This window comes from Canis lupus, chromosome 27 (genome assembly GCF_048164855.1).
Source record: "Canis lupus baileyi chromosome 27, mCanLup2.hap1, whole genome shotgun sequence".
NCBI lineage: Eukaryota > Metazoa > Chordata > Mammalia > Carnivora > Canidae > Canis > Canis lupus.
Window position 1 is genome coordinate 37,762,037 of NC_132864.1, and position 27,090 is coordinate 37,789,126.

At 48.6% G+C, this 27,090-nt stretch overlaps 2 protein-coding genes across 3 annotated transcripts in view; one reads left to right on the plus strand and one right to left on the minus strand.

The window, feature by feature from the left end:
• CDC45 (cell division cycle 45) overlaps positions 1–667 on the minus strand; it is a 30,960-nt gene extending 30,293 nt beyond the window's left edge. For both annotated transcript variants that reach the window (XM_072803549.1, XM_072803548.1), the window contains exons 1-2: positions 511–667; positions 316–375 (exon numbers count right to left, since the gene is read on the minus strand). In XM_072803549.1, coding sequence (XP_072659650.1) covers positions 316–375; positions 511–561 — 111 coding nt within the window. In that variant the 5' untranslated portion in view covers positions 562–667. The remainder of the gene's footprint in view (positions 1–315; positions 376–510) is intronic.
• A 425-nt stretch (positions 668–1,092) lies between these two features.
• UFD1 (ubiquitin recognition factor in ER associated degradation 1) lies at positions 1,093–25,533 on the plus strand. The gene is made up of 12 exons (XM_072803550.1): positions 1,093–1,445; positions 4,557–4,689; positions 5,071–5,103; positions 8,054–8,175; positions 11,784–11,914; positions 14,287–14,359; positions 18,328–18,396; positions 19,196–19,261; positions 19,495–19,542; positions 20,260–20,348; positions 21,486–21,567; positions 25,410–25,533. The coding sequence occupies exons 1-12, from the start codon at positions 1,443–1,445 to the stop codon at positions 25,482–25,484; spliced, it is 924 nt and encodes a 307-aa protein (XP_072659651.1). The 5' UTR covers positions 1,093–1,442; the 3' UTR covers positions 25,485–25,533.
• The last annotated feature ends 1,557 nt before the right edge of the window (positions 25,534–27,090 follow it).

Below are 27,090 nucleotides of genomic sequence, written 5' to 3' on the forward strand. Positions count from 1 at the left end.
ATGCAAGCATTTTTTGGCCCAGGTTATTGCAAAAATACTAGCTGGTATTCCTGCCTTTTCCCGAGTCCTTCTCTAACCTACCCAACGCTTCTGCCCTCTAGGCGACCTCTCTGAGGGCCCCTCCGCAGCTTTCCTTGGCTCCAGGCGCTACCGCAGCCTGCGCCCTCCCTGGGGGAGAGTAGGGCCGGGGGGGGGGGGGGGGGGGGACAGAGGTGGGAGGGTGAGGGGTGGCTTCCGCTCTGCTCCACACCTCCCGCCCTGCACGCAACTCAGCCCGGGGCCCCGCCCTTCCCTTCCAGGGTACACAAGGCTCACCTGAAGGATCTTGCAAGCGCACAGGGCGTCCACGTCCGAGGCCACGAAGAGAAGAACCCTCTGTCAGGAGAAGAGCGGGCCAGCTGAAGGCAGAGACCCCCAACACTGGGGCCCCCGTGCCCTCCCACGGCCGCTCCCCCTCATCCCTACCCCCCCTCCCCCGACAAGGCCACGAGGTCCAAGAGGAGGGGTCACCTGGCTCTGGACCACCTCGTAGAACTCCTTGCGGAAATCGGACACGAACATGGCCACGGCGGCCGGACACCGACAGCTGGCGCGGAGACTCCCAGAGCTTCCGCGGCGGTCAAGACTCCCGCCAAACCAGGGCTCTTCCGATTGGCCCAGGATCCAACCAATCGCTGCTCAGTGCCCCGCTTTTCCCTCTTTCTGATTGGGTCCTGTTGGAGGCGGGTACGAGCGCTCAGCCATTCAGGTAAAATCAGACTCACTCCTAGGCGAGCGCGGTCCCCAGGCGGAACGCAAGCCCGGTGGCCCACTTCTGGTCTGACTCCCATTTACCCACAAATCCGCCGCTTGGTGGACATCTTTAGTTTGGGAACAGAAGCCTATTGCCTCCCACTGGGAACTCCGGGGGGGGGGGCGGAAAGAAACTTCTCCAAGAATTAAATTCACTTATACATCGATGTCATAAGTTTACGATTTTAATAAGGGCGGGGCGCAGTTCGAAGGCGGATGTGTAGCGTCCTTCCGCCAGCTTCCTCGATGGCCGCCGCAAAGGCAGGAAGGGCCACGTGCATTCTGGGTAGTGTAGTCCACAAGGAGAGTGGGCCCACGAAATTCGTCTGCAGGGGAGTACTATAAAAATGTGATTTAGAATAATTATAAAAGTTATTCTAGAGCAGACAAAAAATTAGGAGGGGGTATTTCAGTATATACTCCAGGAAAGTTTTAGGCCCTAGCGCCTTTGCCTGCTCTTTCTCTTTTTGCCGCCCACCCCTGTCTGCCGCACCTCCCCCGGTGTCAGTTCGGGCACTTCCGGTGAGCCTCCCAGGGCGTCGGAGCGGAAGCGGCGGCGGCGGAGGCGGCGGCTGCGAGCGGAGGGTCGGCGGGCCCCGGTCCAAACGTTCTCTGGGCGAAGCGGCGTCTGCGAGGCAGGGGTGTCCACCATGGTGAGAGCGGCTTGGCAGGGGCTGGCGGCTGGGGGCCGGGGCCGGGCGGCGGGCTGGCGGACCGGACGGCCGCGGAGATGCCGAGTCACCTCGGCCGGCAGCAGCCGGACCCTTGACCACGGTCGGCCTTGGCTGGTCTCCGCGGGTCCCCGACGCGCAGCCAATTTCCTCTCAGTTGGACTTAGACCCCCCGACGGTGTCGCGCGCTCACGGGTCTCCCAAGGGCTAACTAAGCACGTAACAGGTTTCCGTGACACCGAAGTAACTGAAGGGTGGCCGGGGGCGCGGGGGCAGAGTCGGGGCCCCGGGGCGGGGACCCTCCGCCCTCGCTCCCGGGCCTCGGCGCGGTCCTCGGGGGGCCGTGCCTCTGGTTAGGCCGCCTTTGGCCACTGAAGCGATTCAGGAGAGAGAACAGTAGCAGCTAGATTTTGCTGGTGCTTTTTTTGTTTCACAGCTTTTAACACCCACAGTCCCTGATTAAATCGTATCTCACTGAATCCCTCTCGTACCTTTGGAGGCCAGGACCATGAAAAACACCAAGGTTTAAAGAAGTTGGTAGTTGACTCGAGGTCAGACAAGTAGGGACTGGAAATTTGAGGCCAAATCCGTCTGGCCGCAAAGCTTGGTCTCCTAGCCTCAATCAGTGTCACTTTGTTTATTTTAGCAAAAAAAAAAAAGAAGAAGAAGAAGTAATGGTTATTCAGTCTTATCCGAAAGTGACATCCGTTTTCTGTCCTTGTGGAATCGTGTTTCCATTCTCAAGTTCATCCACTTAAAGACGTTGAGAAAGGTCTAGGCACTGTGATAAGGCTTTGGAATATAAAGGAGAGTAGGACTCGGGGTAGGGAGCAGCTGGGAGGGGCACAAGGTCAGGCTCCTGGGTGGATTGAAGGCAAATTGTTAAGGGTGTTAAATACTTTGGGGCGATTTTCTTATTTAAGGAGGAACGGAAGCAAAGAAAAAAAATGGCTTAGGTGGAGCGGTGTAGTGAAAGGCTCAGAGAAGCCCCCCCCCCCCCCCCCGACTCCCCCCCACATCTCCCTTCACATCTGTTATGCCTCTGGCAAGACTGCAAGAGTTCTGCTTAAAAGGGGGGACAGAGGCTTGAAAACTACTACACTAAAGCTCCCAGGGATTGAAGAGCCATTTGAGATTTTAAGCAGGAACATTCTGTGTTTATATTTTAGGAAGACCGCAGATTCATCTTGCTAATTTTGGAATGGCTTAGTAAAGGACCTTTTCAGTTGATGGCTTTCCCTCTATTTAATGTACGCTTGGAATCAAGTCAAGAAATATTTGTCTATTGTGAGATGTTTTTTTAAAACGTGTAAAAAACACAAATTCGCCATCTTATTCATTTTTAAGGGTAGATTCTGTAGCGTTAACTACATTCACATTGTTGTGTATTGAGTGTCCAGAATTTTTTCATCCTGTAAAACTGAAACTGTACCCATTAAACAAGTCCCCCATTTCCCCTCACCTGTCTCCTAGCAACCAACATTTTACTTTTTGTCCCTGTGAATTTGACAACTCTAGGGACCTCATAAAAGTGAGATCATATAGTATTTGTCTTTTTGTGATTGACTTATTTCCCTGGGCATAACGTCTTCAAGGTTCATCCACATTTTAGTATGTGATACGATTTTCCTCTCTTTTAAAGGCCGAATAATATTCCGTTGTGTGAGTGGACCACATGTTTTTAGCCTTTCATCTGTTGACGGACACTTGGATTGTTTCCAACTCTAAGCTTTTATGAGTAGTGCTGCTATGAACATGCAAACATTAGACAAATAATCTTTTCGAGAGCCTACCTTCAGTTCTTTTGGATATATACCCTATTGTGCAGTTTTATATGGGGAGGGGCGTCATGGTAACTTTGAGAAGACTCCAGATTGCTATGTAATGTGTTTTCTTTCTTTTTTTTTTTTTTTTTTTTTTTAAGATTTTATTTACTTATTCATGAGAGACAGAGAGAGAGAGAGAAACAGACAGAGGGAGAAGCAGGCTCCATGCAGGGAGCCCGATAAGGCCTCAATCCCGGGTCTCCAGCATCATGCCCTGGGCCAAAGGTGGCGCTAAACTGCTGAGCCACCTGGGCTGCCCTGTAATGTGTTTTCTAAGCCTCACCATAATCCACGTGTGAAGAACTGGTGTATTTAATCTTTTTGGTAGCATGTCTTGGCTTATTAACATGAGGGAGTACCTCAGTGTAACAACATGAGAGCACCTTTGTGGGGCACCAGCCCAGATCCTGGGCAAAGCAGGGAAGGTTCCTGGAACAAGGAGAGGATGGTCATGGAAGCCGGGGGAGGGTTAGAGACCCCTCATGCCTACTCTGCCTGCATCCTGGGATGCCATTCCCTGTTTTTTACCTGGCTCCCTCCTGGCATTCAGGTCTGTGCAGAATTCCTTCCTGACCACCCATTTAAAACAGCATTCCCAGGAGCTCTCTGTCCCTTACCCTGTCTTGTCCTTAGAGCATTTATCAACCCCAGACATGCAGGCATTTTCTCTTACTTGTTTCCCTTGTCTTGAATGTCAGCTTCTCCAGGGCTGGTGTGCCTGTTTTGTTAGTGAGCACACATCATAGAGTAATATTTTGCTAGTGCTTAGAGCAGAGCCTGGCAGATAGTGGGCACTCAATAAATAGATGTGTTTCTTTTAATTAACGAAAAGAGGGAAAGTTCCGTTGGCGGAACCCAGTGTGGCAGGCATAGGAGATTGCAGGGCCATCGGTAACCAGTCCCTGAGGTATGTGTGAGGTCTGACCTGGAGCTTTGGGTGAGGGGTGGGAGACTAAAAGAGGTTAATGACAGGCGTGGTGGGGCCAATTGTATATTTTAGTAGGATTGCACTTTCTAAAAGTAGTGGAATTGAGATGGGAGGGATGAGATTGGGCAGGTATGTAGAAAGATATGAGATTCACCATGCTACCAGGAAGTACTTTAGGCAGACTGTTCTGGTTCATGGAGATGTTGGTGCTAGAAGTGGTGTGTCTTACTCTTTGAGGACATTCAGCAGCATTAACTGCCCTAACTTGTGTGGACTTTCAATGGGAAGAAATGTGCCTTTGTTTTGTTCTAACTCCAGCATCTCTTTCCTTCCTTGTAGTTCTCCTTCAACATGTTCGACCACCCGATTCCCCGGGTCTTCCAGAACCGCTTCTCCACGCAGTACCGCTGCTTCTCCGTGTCCATGCTTGCAGGGCCTAATGACAGGTCAGATGTGGAGAAAGGAGGGAAGAGTATGTGCTCGTTTTTATTTTGAATAGTAACCTTTCCTGCCCTCCGCCCACAGTACTTATAGTCTTCAGTAGCCCTTGTTTTGCATGTGTAACCAGAAGCTAGTTATAGTGAAAATCTTACTTGCCGTAGACTTGCTAAGGGGAGGACTGGGGGTGAGAGGGAGAGTCCTGATTATGATTAGATTTATGGCTGATGGCCATTTGGCTCCCCACAATGAATTACAGCAAGTAAAATTCCTCATAAAAGATCATTATGAAATTCTGGCTATTTCACAAATTCCATTTAGTATGTTTTAAAGACATGACAGAAATTTAATTTTGGTTTTTGTTCTGCCTTTTTAATTTTATTTTCTTAATGTTTCTTAAATATTCTTTCCACAGTAATTATGCCACCCTCAGCCCTCGATCAACTCAGTAAGTATTCTCTCCATGACTAGGGAATTTAAATACGGACATCAGAAACTTTGCACATGCTCTTCAGTATGTCCAAGCATAGGTAACCTTCTCCGTGTCTGGTTGGCAGTTGTCCCTGGAGGGTGCGTACTAGGCTGGAGAGCTTGGCCTGCAGATGCTCCAGTGAGTGGCCAGCTGTCTAGGCTGGGGCCAGTGAGTACTCACTCTGGGTCCCTCCCCTATGAAGGGGGCTCTATCCTTTTTACCGCCCCCCCCCCCAACACACACACATACACACAAATATACACCTTATTCAGATCCTATCAGGACTAAAAGAAAGTTCGAGCACCGTTGCTTTTCACCCTGTTGAGGCATCACCCTGATGCTATCACCTGGGTTCACTAGGTTTTCTCCTAAAGAAGACAATGGGCTCCTCATCTGCTCCCCAAACATGTTTCCTTAGCTCCAGGCACAAATTTCTAGCTCTGTCTGCCCCATTGCATTGAAAAGCACATCAAAAATTGAGCTATTGTCTTCTACCCTAGACGCTGCCCCTCTCATCAGATACTTTCTCTTTTCTCAACCCTTTATCCCATGAGGAACCTCATGACCCCAGCCACAGGCATAACCAGTGGCTTTTGAGACTCAGTGGTCTTTCTAGTGTGAATTCTTCCCATGTGAGGCAGGAGATGGTGGAAGCCACCAGAGGGCCGTTCCACGCTTGGCGTCTCATACATGTGGGGCAGCACTGTAGAGAAGGGGTATGGGTCCACTATCATTCCAGCTTGGTCTTTGCACCTGGCTATAGACTAGTGACTTGGCCTCTGAACTTTAGTGTCCTCATATTTATTTTATTTATTTATTTTTATTTTTTTAAAGATTTTATTTATTTATTCATGAGAAAGAGAGAGGCAGAGACACAGACAGAGGGAGAAGCAGGCTCCATGCAGGGAGCCCGACGTGGGACTCGATCCTGGGTCTCCAGGATCATGCCCTGGGCTGAAGGTGGCGCTAAACCGCTGAGCCACCCAGGCTGCCCGTGTCCTCATCTTTAAACAGGGACACACGCACCTGTCCATCAAAGCTTCTGTGTGACAGGAGTACTTCCCCTAGATGGTACCCTGTGGTATGTGCATAAATAGCCCAAGTCCATGTGATGCCAGTAAGGCAGGAGGTGGCCTTTAACCAGCAGGGCTAAAGTAAAGCAGCAGCAGTGACTACGACCCAGTGAAGGCCCTTTAATTCTGGCCTCTGCACAGCCAGTGGGTTAATAGAGCTTTCGGGTTCATAGCCCCATCATAGAGGAGGAAATAAGACCTCCCAGAGAGCCTGCCTTTCTGTTTGCGCTGACCCAGGAACTGAGTGCCCTGTGTGACTCTTGGTTCAAGCATCTGAGAAGAGACTCGGATTGAGACAGTGGGACTTAGATCAGTGTTCAAATCTTTTAAGTTGTGGAAGGAACTTTGTCCAAATAAAATCTTACAGAGTCTTCATTTATAAAAGGATTACTGCTGTATTTGGAGGAGGTGAGGGGGTGCAGAGGGCTCAGGAGCCCCAAGTCACTTCTCTAAATCAGAAAATGCTGTGTGAAAACCACAGCAGACTAAGGAGCACAGGGGTTTCTTCCAACTGCAAGAATCTTGGATCCTTGGCTAGAGCCTGACCTGCTTCACGCTGACTGACCACCATCCTCCTTCACGACTCCATAGCCGAGAGGTGCGCTGCCCTCTGGGCCCTTGGCCACTGTACTCCAGCATCCAGGTCACCCTTAGTGATGGGGGAGGATACCCACACCCGCCTCTGCCACTTCTGGAGGCTCTTCCCCCATCTGTGGCTGCCTTCCCAAGCTTCTTACTTGATCTGCAGCACCATAATTTTTAGAGAGACCCCAGGAGGAGTATCTTCTGCTACTGAACAGGGTTTTTGCAGCTATGTTTGCTTAAAGTGACAGGCTAAAGTGGGCTTCTGTGGTTAAGCCCCAGTGTCATTGCTCCTGGGCTGCGTGGTTCTGGGCTTCTTGCTGACTGGGCATGTTAGTGCCCCATAGATAAAAGGAGTGACAATAGTCTTTACCTCACTGGTCTCGAAATAGTAAGTGAGAGCCTGAAACATGGCAAACTTGTCTGTATCAGTCTGTCCCAGACCCCTCTCCCAGGTCCCCGACTCTCTTAGGTCCTCCTGTTCCACATTGCCTGCCCCTCCTGCCCTCCTGGGTCAGCCTGCCTGTAGTCCCGTTTGCCTGCCTCCTGCTGTCCCTGCAGCCTCATCTCAGGACCACTAGCGCAAGGGGATATGCTGTGTCATGACCTTGCAGAGAGCCCGCATTGCTGAATGCTCCCCCACTGTGTGGTGTCTGGCCCTGCCTCTCCTCCCGACTACACTCACACCCTTGTTCTCAGTCTTAAACGATGAGCAGCCATTCCCAGACTGGCTGGGCTCCCCGTGCCTCCATGCCTTTGTTCGGGCTGCCTCCTCTTTGGCCATCCCTCCCTGGCAGTCTTGCCCAGGACCCACACGGTGTTCTGTCGGCATGCTGCCTCCCCCACACCATCTTGCCCATAGCACTGCAGCATCTCGGTGCACGTGTTTCTTTCCCACCTTTCTAACTAGAAACCGGCAGGTGGGGATTTTGTCCGGCACATGGTTGGCAATTACATTAACTCATTTATTTGTTAGTGACTTGCCATTTTTTTACATTGGAATTTCAGAAAACCTCGAGTGTAAGCTGGTACTGTGTCCCTGGGTCACCAAACATTCCTGAGCTCTGGGCCAAGTGATGTGCACAGGGTTGGGGGTGGGCAGGCACCCAGAGGCCTAAGCGCCTCGTGGGTCTGAGTCTCGGCTCTGGGGAGCAAGACTATGTGGAGCCACAGTGGACATCCAGGGAGGCTGATTTTCAGAGGAATGCATTTGGGAAATAGAACTTCCCCTTCACAGTAGCTGTGCCTCTCATCCTCTTTCTTCTTTTTAGGCCGACTCAACATTACCTACCCCATGCTGTTCAAACTGACCAACAAGAACTCGGACCGCATGACGCACTGTGGTGTGCTAGAGTTTGTGGCCGATGAGGGCATCTGCTACCTCCCACACTGGGTGAGTGGGGCCGTGCCAGTCTCTGAGAGTCTGTGGCCTGTCTCAGGATTGGGGTTCTGTAGGAGGGCAGCTCCCAGCATGTATGATGGCTACAAGGAGGGGATTCAGAACAAGGCTCTGCGGGCTGGGGCACGGCTATTTCTTGAAAGATGATCAGCTCATAGCCCAGAAACCACAGCCTTGCTGTTTACCTACTATCTCCTGGGTAAGGCTTTCATGAAAATAGTAAAGCAGGAATATTTTTGAAGTGGACTGAGTACAGGATTTTAGATTTTAACACATGTACTCCCCGCTTCTACTAATTTTTCCCCAGTTCTGTTGTGTGTGTGCATGTGCATGCGCTTAGATACTTCTCTGTAACTGAGTCTTTCCAGAGCACATCATTTCCTCGCTAAGGAAACAAAGCCTCTCTTTTTGCCTTCAGACTTTCTCTTGAGCCTGGGTCCTTCCTGAGTGCTAGCCTCTGCCAGCCTCTTCCCCACAGGAATCTTGCACACCCATCTCACTTGCTGCCTATCCTGTCCTGTGTTGTTTTCCAGCCCCAGTCCCCCAGGGAGCTCTTACTCATGCCACAAAGCCCAGACTCAACTTGCTTCCCTGCTCACTTGCCCTCCCCAGCACTTGCTGCTCACTGCCTTATTGTCCTGTGGGTTTACAGGTGCCCTTCATGGGACTGAGGCCTTGTCCTACACTCATCAGATAGAGTGCTGTGGGTGGCTGAATGGTGGGGCACTGACAGTTTCCCAGGGCTATTCTGGATCCTCAGAGCCCCTCTGTGACCTTTATGAGGTAGTAACACTGGAAAGAACTGTACCTTAAAAGTGCACTCTCCAACCCATAGACATAGAGTTTGGGGGGCCTCTTGTCCAGACTCTCAGACCATTTTGGATCAGAAAACTAATTGTATCCCTTTTGCTGAGAAATAGTTATCCCCTGGGAAGCTTCTTAAGATAGCATGGCCCTGCCTCTTTCTGAGCTGGCCTTGCAGCTCTTGGCTAGAGTAGGTGGTTGCCTGAGCTTTCCCAGCTGGTGCTGCAGAGCCAGCCTAAGGATCTTTCCACCCGTAGTGGATATGTGAGCAGGTGCCTTCTGTTAGCTCCTTGGTGGGCTCCATCCCACTTGGAGCTCTCAGGCTTCTTCAGGGTAAGTCAGCCTAGAACAGATGCTGACCTTTCTCTTAGCACCTGAGGCCTCATCTGCTGGCCTAGATCAAGATCCCTGCCCAGGACCACTGGGAGTGTGTGGATGCCTCCTGCAGGGTCCCCGTCATACTACCTATGCTCCATGGCCAGTACTGGCCTGCAGGGGCTCGTGCACACAAGGAAGGGCCAGACCTGGAGCAGGCCTCCTCACTGCCGTCCACCAGCTGTTTCTCTCCACAAGTCATGTCTGAGCCTGCCACAAGAAGGTGACCTGGGCTTGTGCCCTTTCTCCTTGAGCTGCCAGTGAGCTGTGTCCTTCCTCCAGCCATCAGTTTTTACCTGCTGGTTTGCTAAAGGAATGTGAGCTTGGGCTGCAGGAGGCTGACTTCCAGGCTTAGAGCACTTTCCGTGAAAGCGTCCTTCTCCAGGGTCACCGAGCATCCAGTTACCAAGTCTGTCAGCCTGCCTGTAGCATCTGGTGGAGTGACCACCCCAGCCTGATGAGCACCCTTCAACGAGAGTGTGTCAGGACCTCTGCAGGTCCCTGCTCACCCTGCAGCTTCACTCATGACCTCTGCCCACTTTGGCCATGGCCTTCTTTCTTACCAGCATCCTGTCTGTGGACTCTTAGAGTCACCTCATAACTAACTGCCTCCGTGGAGCCTCTGTGGGCAGCACTGCTGTTGGCAGTGCCATCTGGGTGAAGTGTTCTCAGAAGGATGTGACACCTGGGACTGACTCGGTGTGGGATGGGGCCAGGGAGTGGGGAGCAGTGACTGAGGAGCCGAGGTCAGCTGTAACCTGGTCACTGTTGAACCAGGATTGGGTGTGTAGAGGCTTGCTCATGCAGTTCTTCTTTTTGTTTTTTTGTTTTTAGTAGTCTGTACGCAACATGGGGCTCTAGCTTAGAACCTCAAGATTAAGTCACATGCCCTACCAGCTGAGCCCACCAGCTGTCCCTGGTTCTCTCTGCTTTTTTAAAAATTTATTTTATTTTAAAGATTTTATTTCTTTTTTTTTTAAAGATTTATTTATTTATTTATTCATGATAGATATAGAGAGAGAAAGAGAGGCAGAGACACAGGAGGAGGGAGAAGCAGGCTCCATGCCGGGAGCCTGACGCGGGACTTGATCCCGAGGCTCCAGGATCGCGCCCTGGGCCAAAGGCAGGCGCCAAACCACTGAGCCACCCAGGGATCCCCAAGATTTTATTTCTTTATTCATAAGAGACACAGAGAGAGACAGAGGCAGAGACACAAGCAGAGGGAAAAGCAGGCTCCATGCAGGGAGCCCCATGTGGGACTCCATCCCGGGACTCCAAGATCATGCCCCAGGCTGAAAGCGGTGCTAAACCACTGAGCCACCCGGGCTACCCTTCTCTCTGCTTTTATATGTTTGAAGTTCTCTTTAAGAAACTATATGTTGGCAAATCGAACTCCAATAAAAAAAAATATACAATAAGTAAAAATTAAAAAAAGAAACTCTAAGGGGTCCCTTGGTGGCTCAGTTAAGTGGCTGACTCTTGATTTTGGCTCAGGTCTTGATGTCAGGGTCATGAGATCAAGCCCTGTGTCGGGCTCCATGTTCAGTATGCATTCTGCTTCCTCTCCCTCCCCCACCCCCGCCCCGTTTATACTTACATGGGTGCTCTCTCCCAAATAAATAAAATCTTAAAGGAAAAAAGAAAGAAACTCTAAAATAAGACAAAAAAACCATTCCAAGACGTGCAAGGTTTTTCATTTCTAGCCCGCCCTCCTTGTCTCAGACCCCTGAGTGTCAGCCTTGTTGTGGTATCTTGACTCCTGCACACCAGGTACTCACAGGCCTGTGTTTTTCTTTCTCTATCTTGTTCCTCAGCCAGCGTCCACTACACAGAGTGGTTTCATAGAGATGTGGGGGTGTCTTACGAGTTTTCTGTGACCCCCTGTAGCAGACCTTTGGGGACTTGTCACCACCCCTGTGCCTGAGCTGTAAGGCCATTCCATGTGAAATGAGCCCACTTGGTGACATGATTATCCTGTCTTCGTTGCAGCCCTGTTTGCCCTAAGACCTTGTAAGTTGGGTGTGGGACAGCTCAGTGGTATGGAAGAGTGAGCTTCCCTGGGGAAACACTGCCCCTAGGAGACCTGGAACTGGTGGTCATGCCTTCCAGGCGACCCTTCCAGTGGATCATGTTTTTTCAGAGGCTGGTAGAGACCCAATGCCCGCTGAAGCCACCTGGGTAGCACCCTGAGACCTCCTTCCTTTCATGTCTGACTTGTTTGCCACCTTGCTTTTTTCCTTCCTCCTAACATCAAATCACAATTAAATTACCTGTCCCCAAGTCCTCATCTCAGGTTCCTCTTCCAGGGGCCCAAGGAAGAGGCCGTCTGAATGTCAGACTTGGGCCTGCTGTGTATGTTTAGATGATGCTCATGCTGGCCATTTGATTTCCAGGAAGCTCATGTAGCCTTCTTCTTCCTTTAGATGATGCAGAATTTGCTGTTGGAAGAAGGGGGCTTGGTTCAGGTGGAGAGTGTCAACCTTCAAGTGGCCACATACTCCAAATTCCAGCCTCAGAGCCCTGACTTCTTGGACATCACCAACCCCAAAGCAGTGTATCCTTTTGAGATAAGAAGCGTTCTTCTGGACAAAGGAAGGGTGTGCTGGCAGTCTGTAAACAGCGAGCTCTTTGTGGAGCATGTGCCTACTTTGGGGATCACATATTTGTTTATGATTGAAGTTGTGATTTGAGAATAATGGCGGTCAGCCAGCATGTTCGCCCTAGCCTGGCCCTGGCTCTCGATAAGCATGCTGGGTGCTCGATGGGCCTCACCTGGTTGCTCTCCAGAAACTTCCTTGAGGGCAAAGTGGAACCCTCCCCCCAAGGGACTGGGGCACCTGGCACAAAACTCAGTGTGCTATGGTGAAAGGAGGCTGGCTGCTCTTTCTCTAGACCCTAACCCGTTGGATCCCTGGTGCCCCAGCTCAGCTGTGAGCCTGCCTTAGCCTCTCCTTTTACCCAGGGTTAGTGCTTTTCACTCCACAAACCAGGGGGGAACGTGACACAGTACATTTTCTGTCAGCAAGAGGAAAGAAAAGATTTTAGACTTTAGTAGCTTTTGATACGTTCTCTGAACATAAGCTAGACGTGTATATTGATAATTTAAGGAGTAACTAGTGTGGGCAAGGAGCATGCTGTGTGTGATCTGTGGTCTAGACCTCTGCCTTGAAGGCCCCAGCTTAGCTTGTGGGATCATCTTATAGAGCAGTCATTCCACCACCTGTTTTTTATTTATTTATTTATTTTAAACATTTTTTTTTCTTAAGATTTTATTTATTTATTTATTCATAAGAGACACAGAGAGAGAGGCAGAGACATAGGCAGAGGGAGAAGCAGGTTCCATACAGGGAGCCTGATATGGGACTCGATCCCGGATCTCCAGGATCAGGCCCTGGGCTGAAGGCGGCGCTAAACTGCTGAGCCACCCGGGCTGCCCCACACCACCTGTTTTTTAAAAGGGTTGAAAAAACACAATTGAAAATTACAGATAGGTAGACAGTTAAAAAAATAATAATAAAAGCTGCATCCACTCTCCTTACTTGCACACTGTCCTCGCCCCAAACCCAGGAGCAAACCAGCCATGTCCTGGGTGTGGGTGAGCTGCGTTGAGTCTTGCAGAGTGTATCTGTGGATGAGCCTGTTGGGTCCCCTGTGACTGGGCCCTGGACAGGGTGGGGTTTTAGGCAGCTGTGCTCATGGCACTCGTTGGATGCTTCCCATCTTGTAGGCAGGAGGTCATCCTGTCGCAAGGTCTGCTTGTCTGGCTGGCAGTGCCCAGGAGTGTCTGCCTCTGTGACTGCAGCCTCTTACTGATCTTCCTCTGGATTTTCACTTGTGTCTTGGTGCAGATTTACCAGATTGTTTTCAGAGGCCATTTCTTTTTTTTTTTTTTTTTAAAGATTTTATTTATTTATTCATGAGAGACAGAGAGAGAGAGAGAGAGAGGCAGAGACACAGGCAGAGGGAGAACGCTAGGAGCCTGATGTGGGACTCGATCCCGGGTCTCCAGGATCATGCTCTGAGCTGAAGGCGGCTCTAAACCGCTGAGCCACTGGGGCTGCCCCTCAGAGGCCATTTCTGTAGGCATGGTTAACTCTTCAGCCTGTGGAGAAAAAGTGTCAATTTCGGCAGCTGAGAGGCAATCTGGTATTCCCTGGAGCCACAGTGCATGTTTGACCATTCTATTTAAAATAATTCTCTGAATTGACGACGATGTGGTTAAAATATTCCATGTGATTAGGCCGTACTCCCTTGCCTGGGCATTTGGGTTATTCAGTGTTTAAGAAATTATTATTATTTACTATTAGAAAAAAAGCTTACAGGTTACTTTTTCCTTTTCAATTTTTATTTTAGTTTTTATTTTGGGATATACCCCTAAAGTTGGATTACCACCCAAAAGATAGAAACCGCAAAAGTGTCAAAGAGAACATCTTTGGTTTTTGAGGGGGCCTATTCATGATTCTCTCGGTCTTTTTTTCTTCCACGTTCCCATAGGATTGTTAAGTTCAATTTGTTCAGGTGTAGTTTACAGTAAGACGCACGGTTTGAGGAGTTGACAAATGTGAACACCCATGTAACCAAAACATCTCCATCTTTCCAAAAGCTCCTCTGTGCCCTTGCCTGGCCATCCTCGCCCGACCTCCCACTGCTTCCCACCCCTCAGAGAGCTATCTTTCTCGAGGGAGTACTTTGGCGGGTTCTTTCCCTCATTGGTGTTTATGAGATTCACTCATGCAAGTAGTTCACCCTTTCTTACTGCTGAGTAGTATCCCATTGTATCAAAGCCATGTGCTTCAGTACCAGCCTGGTACCTGTCTGCCAGGTGTACTTCGTGACAGTGACCATCTAATCCAGACCCCTCATGGAACTCGCCTCAGATTGAAGGTGCTCATTTTGCCATGTTGCCTTGACAGTGTGTGTCTGCAGGTTAGAAAATGCCTTGAGAAACTTTGCCTGTCTGACCACAGGGGATGTGATTGCCATCAACTATAATGAGAAGGTGAGTGTCTCCACCATGGAGCCAGCAGGGCCTGGAGCCCAGTCAGCAGAGGTCACATCTAATGAGGACCTGCCGTGTCCATTCTGGGGTTTGAATCGGGGGGGGGGTGGGGGGTTCTTTTTTTTTTTTTTTGAAAGATTTTATTTATTTATTCATAAGAGAGAGGCAGAGACACAGGCAGAGGGAGAAGCAGGCTCCATGCTGGGAGCCCGATGTGGGACTTGATCCTGGGTCTCCAGGATCACGCCCTGGGCTAAAGGTGGCATTAAATTGCTGAGCCACCCAGGCTACCCGAATGGGGGTTCTTTTTAAGCAGGGTATGCCTGGCTTTTACCATGATTGCTGCCTACTGTTTGCTCTTTTAAGTCTCTGTGGGTTCATGTTTAGAGCCTTGTAGTAATTCATTCAGCAGCTCTGTTTCAAGAATTGATTGATGGTGTTTACAGGTGCCTGAGCTTAACGTCATTAGTCACATGTCTTTTGCCCATGGTGCCCAGGGTGCTGATTTTTGCCTCCGTTAGAAAGCTCTCCACCACACCCATCATCTGAGCTCATCCCTTTGCTAGTCTTTGGGGATGCAGAAACAAAGCAGCCTGAGTCCTTGTCCTTGTCTTATTCCTTCCCTTGGATAGGAAGAGGCCCTGCCATGTGCTCCAAGTGCTGTGGGGCACAGGGGAAGCAGAGCCTGGCTCTGGCTGAGGACAGTGTCACCTGAAGTCACTTCTCCTTCTCATGGGAGCACACGTCCTCTTCCCCTGTTTCCTGCAGCTTTGGTTTTCCCTCAGTAGTTCCTCTGGTACATAAGTCTTTTGGGTCCAAACATCACATATGCTTATCCATGATTCCATGCTTCCCAACTGTTTGGACCTAGACAATTTAGCCGTAAAGTGAAATGCCAGCTTTCATCCTTCCATTTCTCATTTATCTCGTGTATAAGTGACACAAAGTTCAAGACATTATCCACCTCCCCATTATTCGTGGTTAACAAACTGGGAAAAGATTTAATAGTTGGTAAGCCTGCTCATAACCCATCCTGCCACGGGCATTGAGCATGGCAAGTGTGGATCCCTCGTCTATGGTGACAGTGGATGTTGACTGTCCTGGAGCTGCTTGCTGCCAGGGCAGACCTCCTGGTGCTCTGGGGTGACTACAGCTCCTGCCTGGCTTTCCCTGAGGCCAGCTCTCTGTTCCGTCATACTCTCTCGTCCCGTCAGAGGCTTGGGCCCTCACAACTGAAAATAGGTGCCTGTGGTTCAGCCAGTCGCTTCCTCCATGACAATGTAGGGATCCAGTGTGTTGTCTTGAGTTTCCTTGTATTTGAGGCATTTGTTACTGAGAGTCCTTATTTTTCAATTTTGTGGGTTTTGAATCACACCTTTATATTTTTTCATAAACTAAGAAGTAATCTCATTCCTTTTATTTTTGTGAGGAACATTTTAGATACTCTCCACCTTAACTGAATACTTGAAGCTTTCATAATTCATTATGGGCCACCTTAGTGTTAGTGTTCTTTTTTTTTTTTAATTTTTAAAAGATTTTTATTTTATTCATTCATGAGAGACACAGAGAGAGAGGCAGAGATACAGGCAGAGGGAGAAGCAGGCTCCATGCAGGGAGCCTGACGTGAGACTCGATCCTGGGTCTCCAGGATCAGGCCCTGGGATGAAGGCAAAACACTAAACCACTGAGCCACCCGGGTTGCCCAGTGTTAGTGTTCTTAACATTAAGGTAATAATACTGAATATAACCCAAATTTACAATAAAAGACAATATTGAAACTTCTGCACTAGAAGGTAAGCTACATAGAATATACATAGAATTGAAATGCATGTTTGGACTTCTACTTTTGGAGGTATGGAAGGCTAGATACTCTAAAGAGCTCTTCTGATAAAACCCAATTAATTTTAGGATAAAGTCTAGATTATGACTGCATTGTTGGTCTTGCTAATAAAAACATAGAAGTTTTTTGAGAATATCTCACAGGATAGTCCTGAGTGCAAATGACCATGTCAGTGCTTTAGCGGGAGACCTGAACTGGAGTCTTCCACAATAAAGTGAGACCCTTAAAGGGGCTTAAATAGACCCAGAGGTGGATGTTGTCCTCATCCCAGGAGAAGGAACCCAAATTCTCCCTGGGAAAAGCAGCCTGTTTAGTTAAGCCCTCAGGATTGCTGTAGATGGAACAAGCAAACAAGAACTCATAATAAAACCACCAGACATCCAAGCAGAGACAATAAAAGCAGAAATAAGCCCTTAAGGAAATCAGTATTGGCATTTCACATGCAAGCATAAAGTAATTATGTATAAAATACTCAAATTTTTTTAATGGAATCACAAAATTTAGCAATTAACAAAAGACTACCAAAAATAACTAGAAAGATTTGAAAAACAGAGTTAAATAACAGCTGACAAAGAATTCATGAAATGAAAGCTAAATCTGGAGAAGTGCCTTAGAATTCTACGCAGAGAATCAAGGCCAAGAGCATGGGGGAGATAGGGGTATCCTGAGAAAGGTACACGTACTCAGTGAAAATGCCAGCAAGAAAGAATGGAGGAGTGGTGATGTTTGAAGAGAAGGTAAGTGAACTTGTTTTAGAGCTGGCCTTCAGCCCACAGTTCCAGGGAGTATACATCTGCCACACAGGATGAGTTGCAGACGCTGAATACCAGCTACGGAGAGGTAAGCAGAGAGAAGGTACTTTAAAAAACAGCAGCCGTGATAGCCCAAAGAGCAGAATACAGTAGACCCTTGGGGTTGCCCCAGTCCTACACAGTGAAAAATCTGTGTACAACTTCTCACTTGCCAGAACTTCACTACCAGTAGCCTACTATTGACCTAGAGCCTTACCACCAGCCAGTGAACACATAGTGTATATTATATGTGTCATATACTATGCTGTTACAGTACAGTAAACTGGAGAAAAAATGTTACTAAGAGTCACAAGCAAGAGAGAATACGTTTAAGGTACTAGACTGGAGAAAAAAATCCCTGTGTGGGTGGACCAGCACAGTTCAAGTCCATGTTGTTCAAGGATCAACTGTATCTTCAAAGGTTGACAGTAACTCACCAAAGCCATCTTCATCCTTAAAGAATGAAGGCAAAATCAAAATATTTTCTAATAAACGAAATTAAGAGAGTTTATTTACCAATGGAATTTCAGAAGGAGGGTCTTAAGGAATAAGCAGTATTCTAGAACGCCACCCAGGCGTCCCAGCCTTCTGGACTTTTTATGTTTGTTACATATTTGGGATTATCTTAGACACACAGCAATATAACTGGTTTTTTTAACTTACTTTCCTATTGGCTGAGTAGTATTCCACTAGTTTCTGTAATTTTTTTTTTTTTTTTACATGTGAACAAATATCTATTGATAGTTATTTTGAGCATGTGCTATTAGCAGTGTTGGAGCAAGCCTTCTTAGGATTTTCTCTTAGGTGTTTAGCTAATTATTTACTTATAAATTCCTAGAGGGACACCTGGGTGGCTCAGTGGTTTAGCGCCTGCCTTTGGCCCAGGGCATGATCCTGGAGTCCCAGGTCAAGTCCCACATCGGGCTCCCTGCATGGAGCCTGCTTCTCCCTCTGCCTGTCTGTCTCTCATGAATAAACCAATAAAATCTTTTTTTAAAAAAATAAAAGGAATAAATTCCTAGAAGTGAACTTCCTGGAATAAAGGTTGTGTTTTTTTTGCAATGTGATACATAGCTACCCTGTGTGATGTTAACCACATAGAGGGAACAGCCTCTGCTGAGTGATGGACAGGCATCAAAGCAGCCTCCCACCCCCCTACCTCCCACAAAGTCAGCCCCCTTGTCACAGCAATATGTGCAGCAGGGGGATGGTGTCACGGCGGTGAACAGTGTGTCTGCAGGAGCTAGGTAGGGAGCTGCAGTAACATGAATGATGACAACCTCCCCCCCCCATGCTGCCACAAAACCATGCTACTGATTTTTGTTGTTTTCCCACAGATCTATGAACTGCGGGTGATGGAGACCAAGCCTGACAAGGCCGTATCCATCATTGAGTGTGACATGAACGTGAGTACCTTCGATGCTTACAGTGCACTTGGGTCACGGGAAGATGGGCAGTTGATGAACCCTGCAGGCCAGTGCCCCATGAGGGTGTCATGCAGCCCCGAGGACTGTTTGGGTGAGAGAGAAGGAAGTTGATGCCAGAACGCCTGCGAGGAGGTTGTTGACCTGGTGACACATCTCCAGCCAAGAGAGGTGGCTGCACTCACCAGCAGCATGGATATTCTGGAAAGTTAAGGAAGCTTATTCAGCTGTATAGGAAGAAACTACTGGTTGGTACATACAACAGCCTGGTGGGTCTCCAGGGAATGCTTCTGAGCAAGAGAGGCCAGTCCCAAAAGGTTATATTCTCTCTGGTTCCATTTGTATTACATCCTTGAAATCGGCGAGGCTTTAGAAATGGAAGACGGGTTGGTGGTTGCCAGGAGTTAGGAGAAGGCCAGGAGAGAGGCACGTGTGGTTATAACAGGACAACTCAGAGAGGTCCCTGGGAGGTTGGAACAGCCTAGTACTTCGACTGAGGGTGGACAATGACCAATACTCATGATAAAATTGGGAGAACTTAACTGGGAAATCTGAATAGGAGGGCCGGATGGTGCAGCTGCTGCTTATCTTGGTGGTGATACTCTGTGATTTTATAAAATGTTACCATTGGGAAAATTGGGCAGAGTATATAGGGGCAGCTTTCTGTTGCATCTTTTAACAACCACATATGACCCTGCCGTTGTCTCAATTAAAAACAAAAGCTAAGGAAGCCTAAGTGTCACCATATCTCAAAATTATTCTTTTCATCTCGGGACCAAAGGTGGACTTCGATGCCCCACTGGGCTATAAGGAGCCTGAGAGACAAGTCCAGCATGAGGAGTCCGCTGTAAGTTCTGCCCAGCGACCCTCCCCAGCCCCAGCACTGTTTGCCCCCTTCAGTAACGGGGCCTCTGGGAGGGCGTCCTCGGTGGGTCCCAGCAGCCAACTTGAGTTTGGCTTCTGCTGGTGCTGACATGGTCACATGTCCTGCTCCTGGGGAATAGTGTGTCCCAGCTGTTGGGGGTGCAGGGATAGCAGTAGCAATGAGAGGCTCATCACCTGTTTTTGTGCTCCCATCAGGAGGGTGAAGCTGACCACAGCGGCTATGCTGGAGAGCTGGGCTTCCGTGTGAGTACCAGGCCACACGTTTTACTTTCTATGCTCCTGCCGTGCCATCTGGGGACCTCTGCAGAGATTGGACCTTTGGGTTTCTGTGCATGCACATATCTGGCACTCTCAGTTACACAGCCTTTTACATTCACTTTGTCCTGGAATCCTAAAGGCAGGCCCTGATTTTTCTTCTCCTTTTGAAAATTTCTAACCCACCAAGTAGGACACATGTATATGCTTCTCTTCAATTCACTAGATGTGACCCCATTTGCTTTATTGTCTGAGAACATGACCTCCCAGCACCGCGGCCAGCCAGACTCCCTGGGAAGCAGGTAGAGATGGCTAGTGCGCTGGCATCGGGGAGCTGGGAGGCAGCAGAGGAATCATGACTAGAAAGTGGAGCTGAGCTGTGGGGCAGTTGCAACAGAGGCCTTAGCCTGCCCCTGGACCCTGAGCTGGGTGGTCCTGCAGAGGCTGGAGCCAAAACTTTGAATCTGTCCTTTAACTACTGGCTGTCCTTGTAAGGTGGCTGTGCTTGGGCCAGGAGGTTCCTTTCATCTCACATCAGTCCCCTGAGAGGCCGGGTGGAAAGTTCTTGTCTGTCAGGAAGTGAAGGTTTCAGTCCTTAAGGGGTCTGGACTACACCTCCCAGCACACATCCTGGCTGCAGTGTCTGGGCACAGGGCACGTGTATGCTCGCTAAGCTCTTGCGCACTCTCCTGCTCGCTCGTCTAGGCCTTCTCCGGCTCCGGGAATAGATTGGACGGGAAGAAGAAAGGTGTAGAGCCCAGCCCCTCCCCAATCAAGCCTGGAGACATTAAAAGGTAGGTCTGCTCTGGCTCTGCTTCCCCTGTGATGCTTTGTCCTCCTCCAGGAAGGCTCTCCGCCAGATTCCTGGGGTGGGACCACCTCACTCGAGCTCTGGAGACGAAGTCTGGACCAGGGAGGCTGGCGTGTGGATGGATGGCACCCTGCCTGCTCTCCTGGGCCACCAGAGCAGGCATTTCCCGGTGCACGTTGGTGAGGGAAGGATACTGGTGCCCTGCCTCATCCGCCAGGCCTCTCCCACTGCAATCTAGCCTCACTCTGTCCCTCCTCCTCAGCCTCCGCCTGCCCCCAGGTGCTCCCTAATCAGCTTGCCCTCCTGTTTCACATCTTTCTGGTTCCTGTTTAGTAATCTCTTTTTCTATTTTGTGACTTCTGATAATTGATCAAGACCCCATTATGTAGACTTCCCTCAGACAGGAGGCAGGAGCTGCCTTAATGTGTTTTTACCATTTAGGGATCCCTGGGTGGCGCAGTGGCTTAGCGCCTGTCTTTGGCCCAGGGCGCGATCCTGGAGACCCGGGATCAAATCCCACGTCGGGCTCCCGGTGCATGGAGCCTGCTTCTCCCTCTGCCTGTGTCTCTGCCGTTCTCTTTCTCTCTCTGTGTGTGACTATCATAAATTAAAAAAAAAAAAAAAAAAAGTGTTTTTACCATTTGGCTTAGGGACTGTCAGAGGAGGTTTCTTGCTCTGATGACTGTCATGGACGTGGTAGGGATGAGATATGTCACCTGTCTGCTGTGTGTTAGAGCAGAGGGAGAACACTGCAAGTGTGGTTTTTACCCAGACTCTTAAGAGAGTGTAAGGAGTTTAGTGAGAAGGTGGCCCCTGCAGGGTCTATGAGGCTACAGGACAGAGATGGTGAGGGCCCCTCAAGCCTCCAGATGGCCTCTCACTGCAGGCCAGGCACTAGGTCAACAGGCCTCTGCTCCAGTTGCCTTCTGGTTACTTCAGGAAGGTTCCTGGGGAGCGCCAGAGGGCTGGCTCGAGGCCAGAGTGGGTACAGCGGTAAACCCCAGAGTGAGTCACCAGGACCACACTTGTCTCTTTGCTTGCCTTTCTCTTGATTGGCAGGAGCAAATTTTAATGTCTTTATCCTGCAACTAACATTCTTCTTTCTTTCTCTCTTTCACAGAGGAATTCCCAACTATGAATTTAAACTTGGTAAGATAACTTTCATCAGAAATTCACGTCCCCTGGTCAAAAAAGTTGAAGAGGTGAGTTTATTTCACTGGTAATGAGAAGTTTTGTTAATGATGACTGGAAAGTTCTTTCTATTCTGAATGAGGCTTTTTATGTTACATTTTTCCCCATGCCTGGGGCCCTCCTCTCCCTGGTACCTTGATTGTCCTGTGTATGCAGTCCACAGCTCTAGTGTCACCTGGTAGTAGTGACCAGTGCCATACCAGCTCACAGAGCCCTGACCCAAGTGTCAGGCTTCATATTGGTGCTTTATATTTAATTAATTTAATCCCCAGCACGGTCCCTTGAGGTGGCTGCTCTGATCATCTGCATCTGCATTTTTACAGATGTGAGCGCAGAGGTGAGAGCATCCAGAGCACAGGAGCAAGCTCCTGCCTCTGTGCCACCCACTCTAGAAATGGCCTCCACTGAGACCTGAGGGGAACAGCCTCCTCTGGCCCAGGAGTGCCTCTGTAACAGGAAGGGAGGGCTGCAGGTGGGGACAGGTGTTGGCAAAGGGTAGGTTTCTACTTTGCAGGTATTTCTTCCCAGTGTTAGAAACCGGCTCAGAAAACCCAGCACACCCTACTGCAGATGGTCCACCCCACCTCGCAGCCATGGCCATTGTGCTGTGTATTTCTAGAACTCCAACACTTTTACAACCACCACTCTCCTGGTTCCTTTTTTCAGATGGTCAGTCTCTTAAGGATCTAGAGTAGGCTAGAGGGCAGATGATCTGTGAGCCCATTCAGGATGGGCTGCTAGATAGGATCAGTCACTGGCTAGCTCCTGACTGCAGGGCCATCAAGCAGCCTCTTCCCCTCTACCTGTGGGGTGGTTGGGGATAGAGGCCAGAACACTGTCTACACCTTTCCTACCCCTTTACAGTCCACCGTGGCCTTAATGTTCCTCCAACTAACACAGTGTTGGGGAACTTCCAGGCTCAGAGGAACAAGTGTGGTCCTGTGAGACCTCAGCCTCTGACTCCTCTGTGAGTGCCTTTCCAGTCCTTTGCCAGCTACAGCCTGGGGCTTGCTGCCTCAGGCCTAGAGGCCTTAGCCGGGGGCTTCCTCCAGGCTGACTTGTGACCTGCCTGTTGGAGATGTGGGAAAAGGAAGGGAGCTGGCAGGCACAGCTGGAGCTGTTTAATTCATAAGTACTCAAGAAGAAATGCATGGCTAACGGTGGGATCGAAGGCACATGCTTAGCTCTACCCCATCCTGAACCCCTACTAAAGCTGTGGCAGGAGGATAATAAGGTAATAAGGACATTGACGAGAAGAGGAGGCAACTGCTACAGAATTTTGAAAGCCCAAGAACAGGAGGATGAGTGGTAACTGACCTCACAGGCCATGGGAAGCTGCATCCTGAGCTTCCTGTGGGGAAAGCCGGGAGGCAATTGGTGTAGATAGTAGAGCTCTGAAAGGCACCTCTGGAAATGGGGGGCTAAAGATGGAATGTGTGTCACAAGGAACTTAGAACCACAGCAGCCACCCCTCCTCCCTGCTAGGGCTTCACCTGCCTGACCCTAGGAGAAGGCTGGAGGCTCATCTTCTGAAAGAAGCATCACAGCAGATCCCTAGACCGGGGCCATCAGCCCAGTGGATAGCAGAACCGAACTAAAAGAATGAGTGACAGTTTGCATCCTGAACATTGTCACCCTTGGTGTCCTTCCCTTGCTTAGCTCCCTCACACTCCCTGCCAGGGTTGCTCATTGCAGTTGGAGGAGCTTTCTGTGGACAGTCTGACAAGCCCTGGGGAATGTCCCAGCCAGCTCACCCCAGTGTGGAGACTGCAGTCAGAAAGTTTCTACTTTCTGAAGAGTTGTGAAAAGAGATGAGAGAAACCAAAGGATCAGGAACCATCAAGGAAATAATTTCCACAAATGGAAGGGCCAGAGTTTGCGGCTAAGAGGACCCCTGAGTGTCAAGCACCATGAATGAAAATAGCCCCCTATCAAGCAAAGAAAAGATCCTAAAGCTTCCAGAAGGAGAAAAGAGGTTGTACCACAGATTAAGAATGGCATCATTTTAGTGCAGGACACAGGAAGCTAGGAGATGACGCAGTAGCGTCTCCAAAATTCTGAGAGGAAACCCAAAAAATTCTGTACCCAGCTCTTATGGGCTGAATTGTGTTCCCCCAAATCCTGTTTTGAAGCTCTAACGCCCAGCACCTCAGGTATCTTGAGACCAGGCCTTTACAGAGGTGATTCTGTTAAAATGAGGCCAGTAGGGTACCCCTAATCCAGTCTGACTCTTCTTCTAAGAGGAAAGTTGGATGTACAGAGGAGAGACCGTGTGAGAATACCACAAGAAGGCAGCAGTCTGCAAGCCAAGGAAGGCCTCAGAAGAAACCAAAACTGTCAGAACCTTGATCTTGGGCTTCTAGTTTCCAGAACTATGAGAAACCAAACATCTGTTTTTTAAGCCTCCCAGTCTGTGGTGTTTTGTTAGGGAAGCCCTAGCATGCTAACACCAGTCAACCTGTCAGGGAAACATGTGAGTGGAAGAAGCTATTTTCAGACATGTAGGATCTCACAAAAAGATACTCTTCAAGCAGCCTTTCTCAGGAAGCATTTGGAGAGTGTACCCAACTAAAACGAGGGGATAAAGTAGAAATAAGAAAGCCTTGGATCCAGAAAACAGGGAGCCCTGAAGCCATTCGCAGCACCAAGACGATGGCCAGTGAGGCGGGGCAGCCTAAGACCTCAAGGAGAAACCCCTTCAAGCAGACAGAACCAGCAGGGTGCCTGCTGTCATTGAAGGTGTTCAGAAGAGAGAAACCAGACACCGGGCCATCACGACAAACAGAAGGCCCTGCAGGAAAGGAAGACTGAGCCGCTCAGCTATGACTCAAACATACACGGTTGCCACCACATAAGCCCTGTACAGCCCTGCCGGTGATGCCCTTTTCCAGGGGGGGAGGGGAGAGGCAGGTGCAGGGGTACGTATCAGGGAATGTGAAATCCTCCTCTTCCATGGAGAATGCCTCCGACTGACTAGCATTACAAGCTCAGTAAAGACACTTGCTGTGGTGACAAAATAGCTCGTTAGGATGGTTCTCAGGGCTGGTTAGTGACCGTAATATTAAAAGCCTTAAAAATACGTGCGATTCTAAATTTACTTATTTATTTACTTACTTAAAATGCAATCCTTTTACGAAAGAATAACACTTCTAAGAAAAAAAATCAAGAGTTGTGTGCAAAAACATTAAGCTGCCACAGCAGCTTAATATACCACAAACTTAGAAGTAACATCCAGGGCAGCCCAGGTGGCTCAGCAGTTTAGCGCCGCCTTCAGCCCAGGGCGTGATCCTGGAGTCCCGGGATCGAGTCCCACATAGGGCTCCCTGCGTGGAGCCTGCTTCTCCCTCTGCCTCTCTCTGTGTCTCTCTCATGAATAAATAGGTAAAATCTTAAAAAAAAAAAAAAAAAAAAAAAAGGAAGTAACATCCAGTGGTGGAAAACTGCCAGAATTCTCTATAGCCTTTGGAGTATCTTAGCAGAGAAATTCATCAACTAGAGGCTTGGGAAGCATGAGAATTGGCCGGAAGTCTTCTTGGGTGGTAGAGTTACAGATATTTTTCTTTTGGGTGGGGGGGGTGTATTTTATATTTTTTTACATTTTGAAAACGTAATGCTTCTGCAAAAGGATGTACATTCAACCTGAGAATAAAAGCTGTTGGTAGAGGCATAGTTGTGATTCTCTGGTTTCGTTTCTCGATTCAATAGATTATGATTTCTATTTCAAGGCCATTTCTTATTATGAATAATGTGGAAGTAAGGGAAATGGGTGGCTGGCACTTGAGTCAACAGAATCAAGCATTTACTCTAAGGCTCCAAGGAGTTTCTGAAAATAGTATTTTATCTTCACACTCAGGATGAAGCTGGAGGCAGATTCGTCGCTTTCTCTGGAGAAGGACAGTCGTTGCGTAAAAAGGGAAGAAAGCCATAAGTTGGGACTCTTGGTTGACTGGAAAATAAAATAATCAATTGCAACATAATGGCTTTTAGTTACTGGCTCTGATGGGGATGAGACTGTTGTAGAGGATGCTGTCATTTTAGGTTTTGTTTAGAGTTACCTAAGAATTACCGAGTGTGACCTGGAAGTCGGAACAGTCAGACCTAGTGGTTGATTTTGGGAAGGAGAAATCTCACTCTGAGGTCCCACAGGCAACCTCCTCCTTGCCCCTTCTCGCTTTCAGCCCTTGAGGGGTATTCCCACTGCCTTAGCCAAAGCAGAGTTCCCCAATTCCTGATAAAAACCAACAGAGGGGATGGAATTACTTTAACTTGAGGTTTCTCTTTTTTTCACTTATCCTTTGTTTTTCCAGGTCAATGGCTTAGAGCGTTGCCTCTGGCCTAGAAAAAAGTGGCTTAAATAGATATGTGCTCTATAAATAGTAGTTACCCCATTACTCTGGCTGCCGTTTAAGTGTAGATGGAAGGCTGTTTCTATTTTTATTTTACATATTAATTTTCTTTTCCAAAAGAACCATTCTTCAGAAGGTGGATTCCTGATCTGAATACATTTCATCTTGTATTTTGATTTTGATTTTATATGGAAATAATTAGCTTCTTAATCTACAGTAAACATGATGAAGCACAAATATGAATATTAGAAAAAATAAATGCTAAAGATACATTTCTCTTTTCTCCTTCCCTACCCCCACTCCCAGGTTTAATGTATTAAATTATCCAAGGTTATGCTGGCCTTTTTTATTAGCATTAATTTGGTCTCAGATCATTTTCTATAATGTGAGATCTTTTGACATGTTAATTTAATCTCTTGTTCCTTGAAAATAATTTTACATCAAGAATTTCAAATAAAAACAGGCAATGATTAAACCTGGATTGCCTCTAAATGTTTGATTAAGGTATCAACATGGGTTGGTGTTTGGGCCACCAACCAGAAGCTGGAGGAAGACTTGCTTGCAAGTGTCCCTTGTTCCATCCTGCCATTAGAAAAGAGCTCCTCCGGGCACCTGGGTGGCTCAGTTTGTTAAGCGTCTGTCTTTGGCTGAGGGCATGATCCCAGGGTCCTGGAATCAAACCCTGCATCGCACACCTTGACTCAGTGGAGAGCCTGCTGCTCCCCTGTTTGTGCTCGCTCACTCTCTCTGTGTCAAATAAATAAATAAATAAATAATCTTTTTTAAAAAAAGAGAGAAAAGAGCTCTTCCGGGGGCTTTTGGAGAATATATGGAGAGATGAGGCTCTGACCCCTGCATTGGGGATGGTCAGCCTGAACAGGGTCTCCTCTTGGAGGAGGACTCCTGCTTAGAGATAGAGGGGTCCATCTCTTAACTTCCAACAGTCAAGACGATGCTTCCTTCAGGATGGTGGTCCGGGGTCTACCCGTACGTCCAAGAGTATATGATGGTCACGCAGATTAGGCCAGGCTACGGCCCAAAAGGTCACTAATGATGGACAGGGTGTCAAGAGGCATGAAGCACTGCTATGACTTCCCTGATCCTCCATTAAGGAGTCTCTTTCAGTAGCTGAGGTAGAAGCCCTCCTTGGTGGGTAGGCAGCCTCCGTTTGCAGGTTCACATTGGCTA

Coding starts and splice junctions, on each gene's coding strand:
- UFD1 (XM_072803550.1), top strand. Junction 18,397..19,195: donor TCATTGAGTGTGACATGAAC/GTGAGTACCTTC, acceptor TCGGGACCAAAG/GTGGACTTCGATGCCCCACT. Junction 20,349..21,485: donor AAGCCTGGAGACATTAAAAG/GTAGGTCTGCTC, acceptor TCTCTTTCACAG/AGGAATTCCCAACTATGAAT.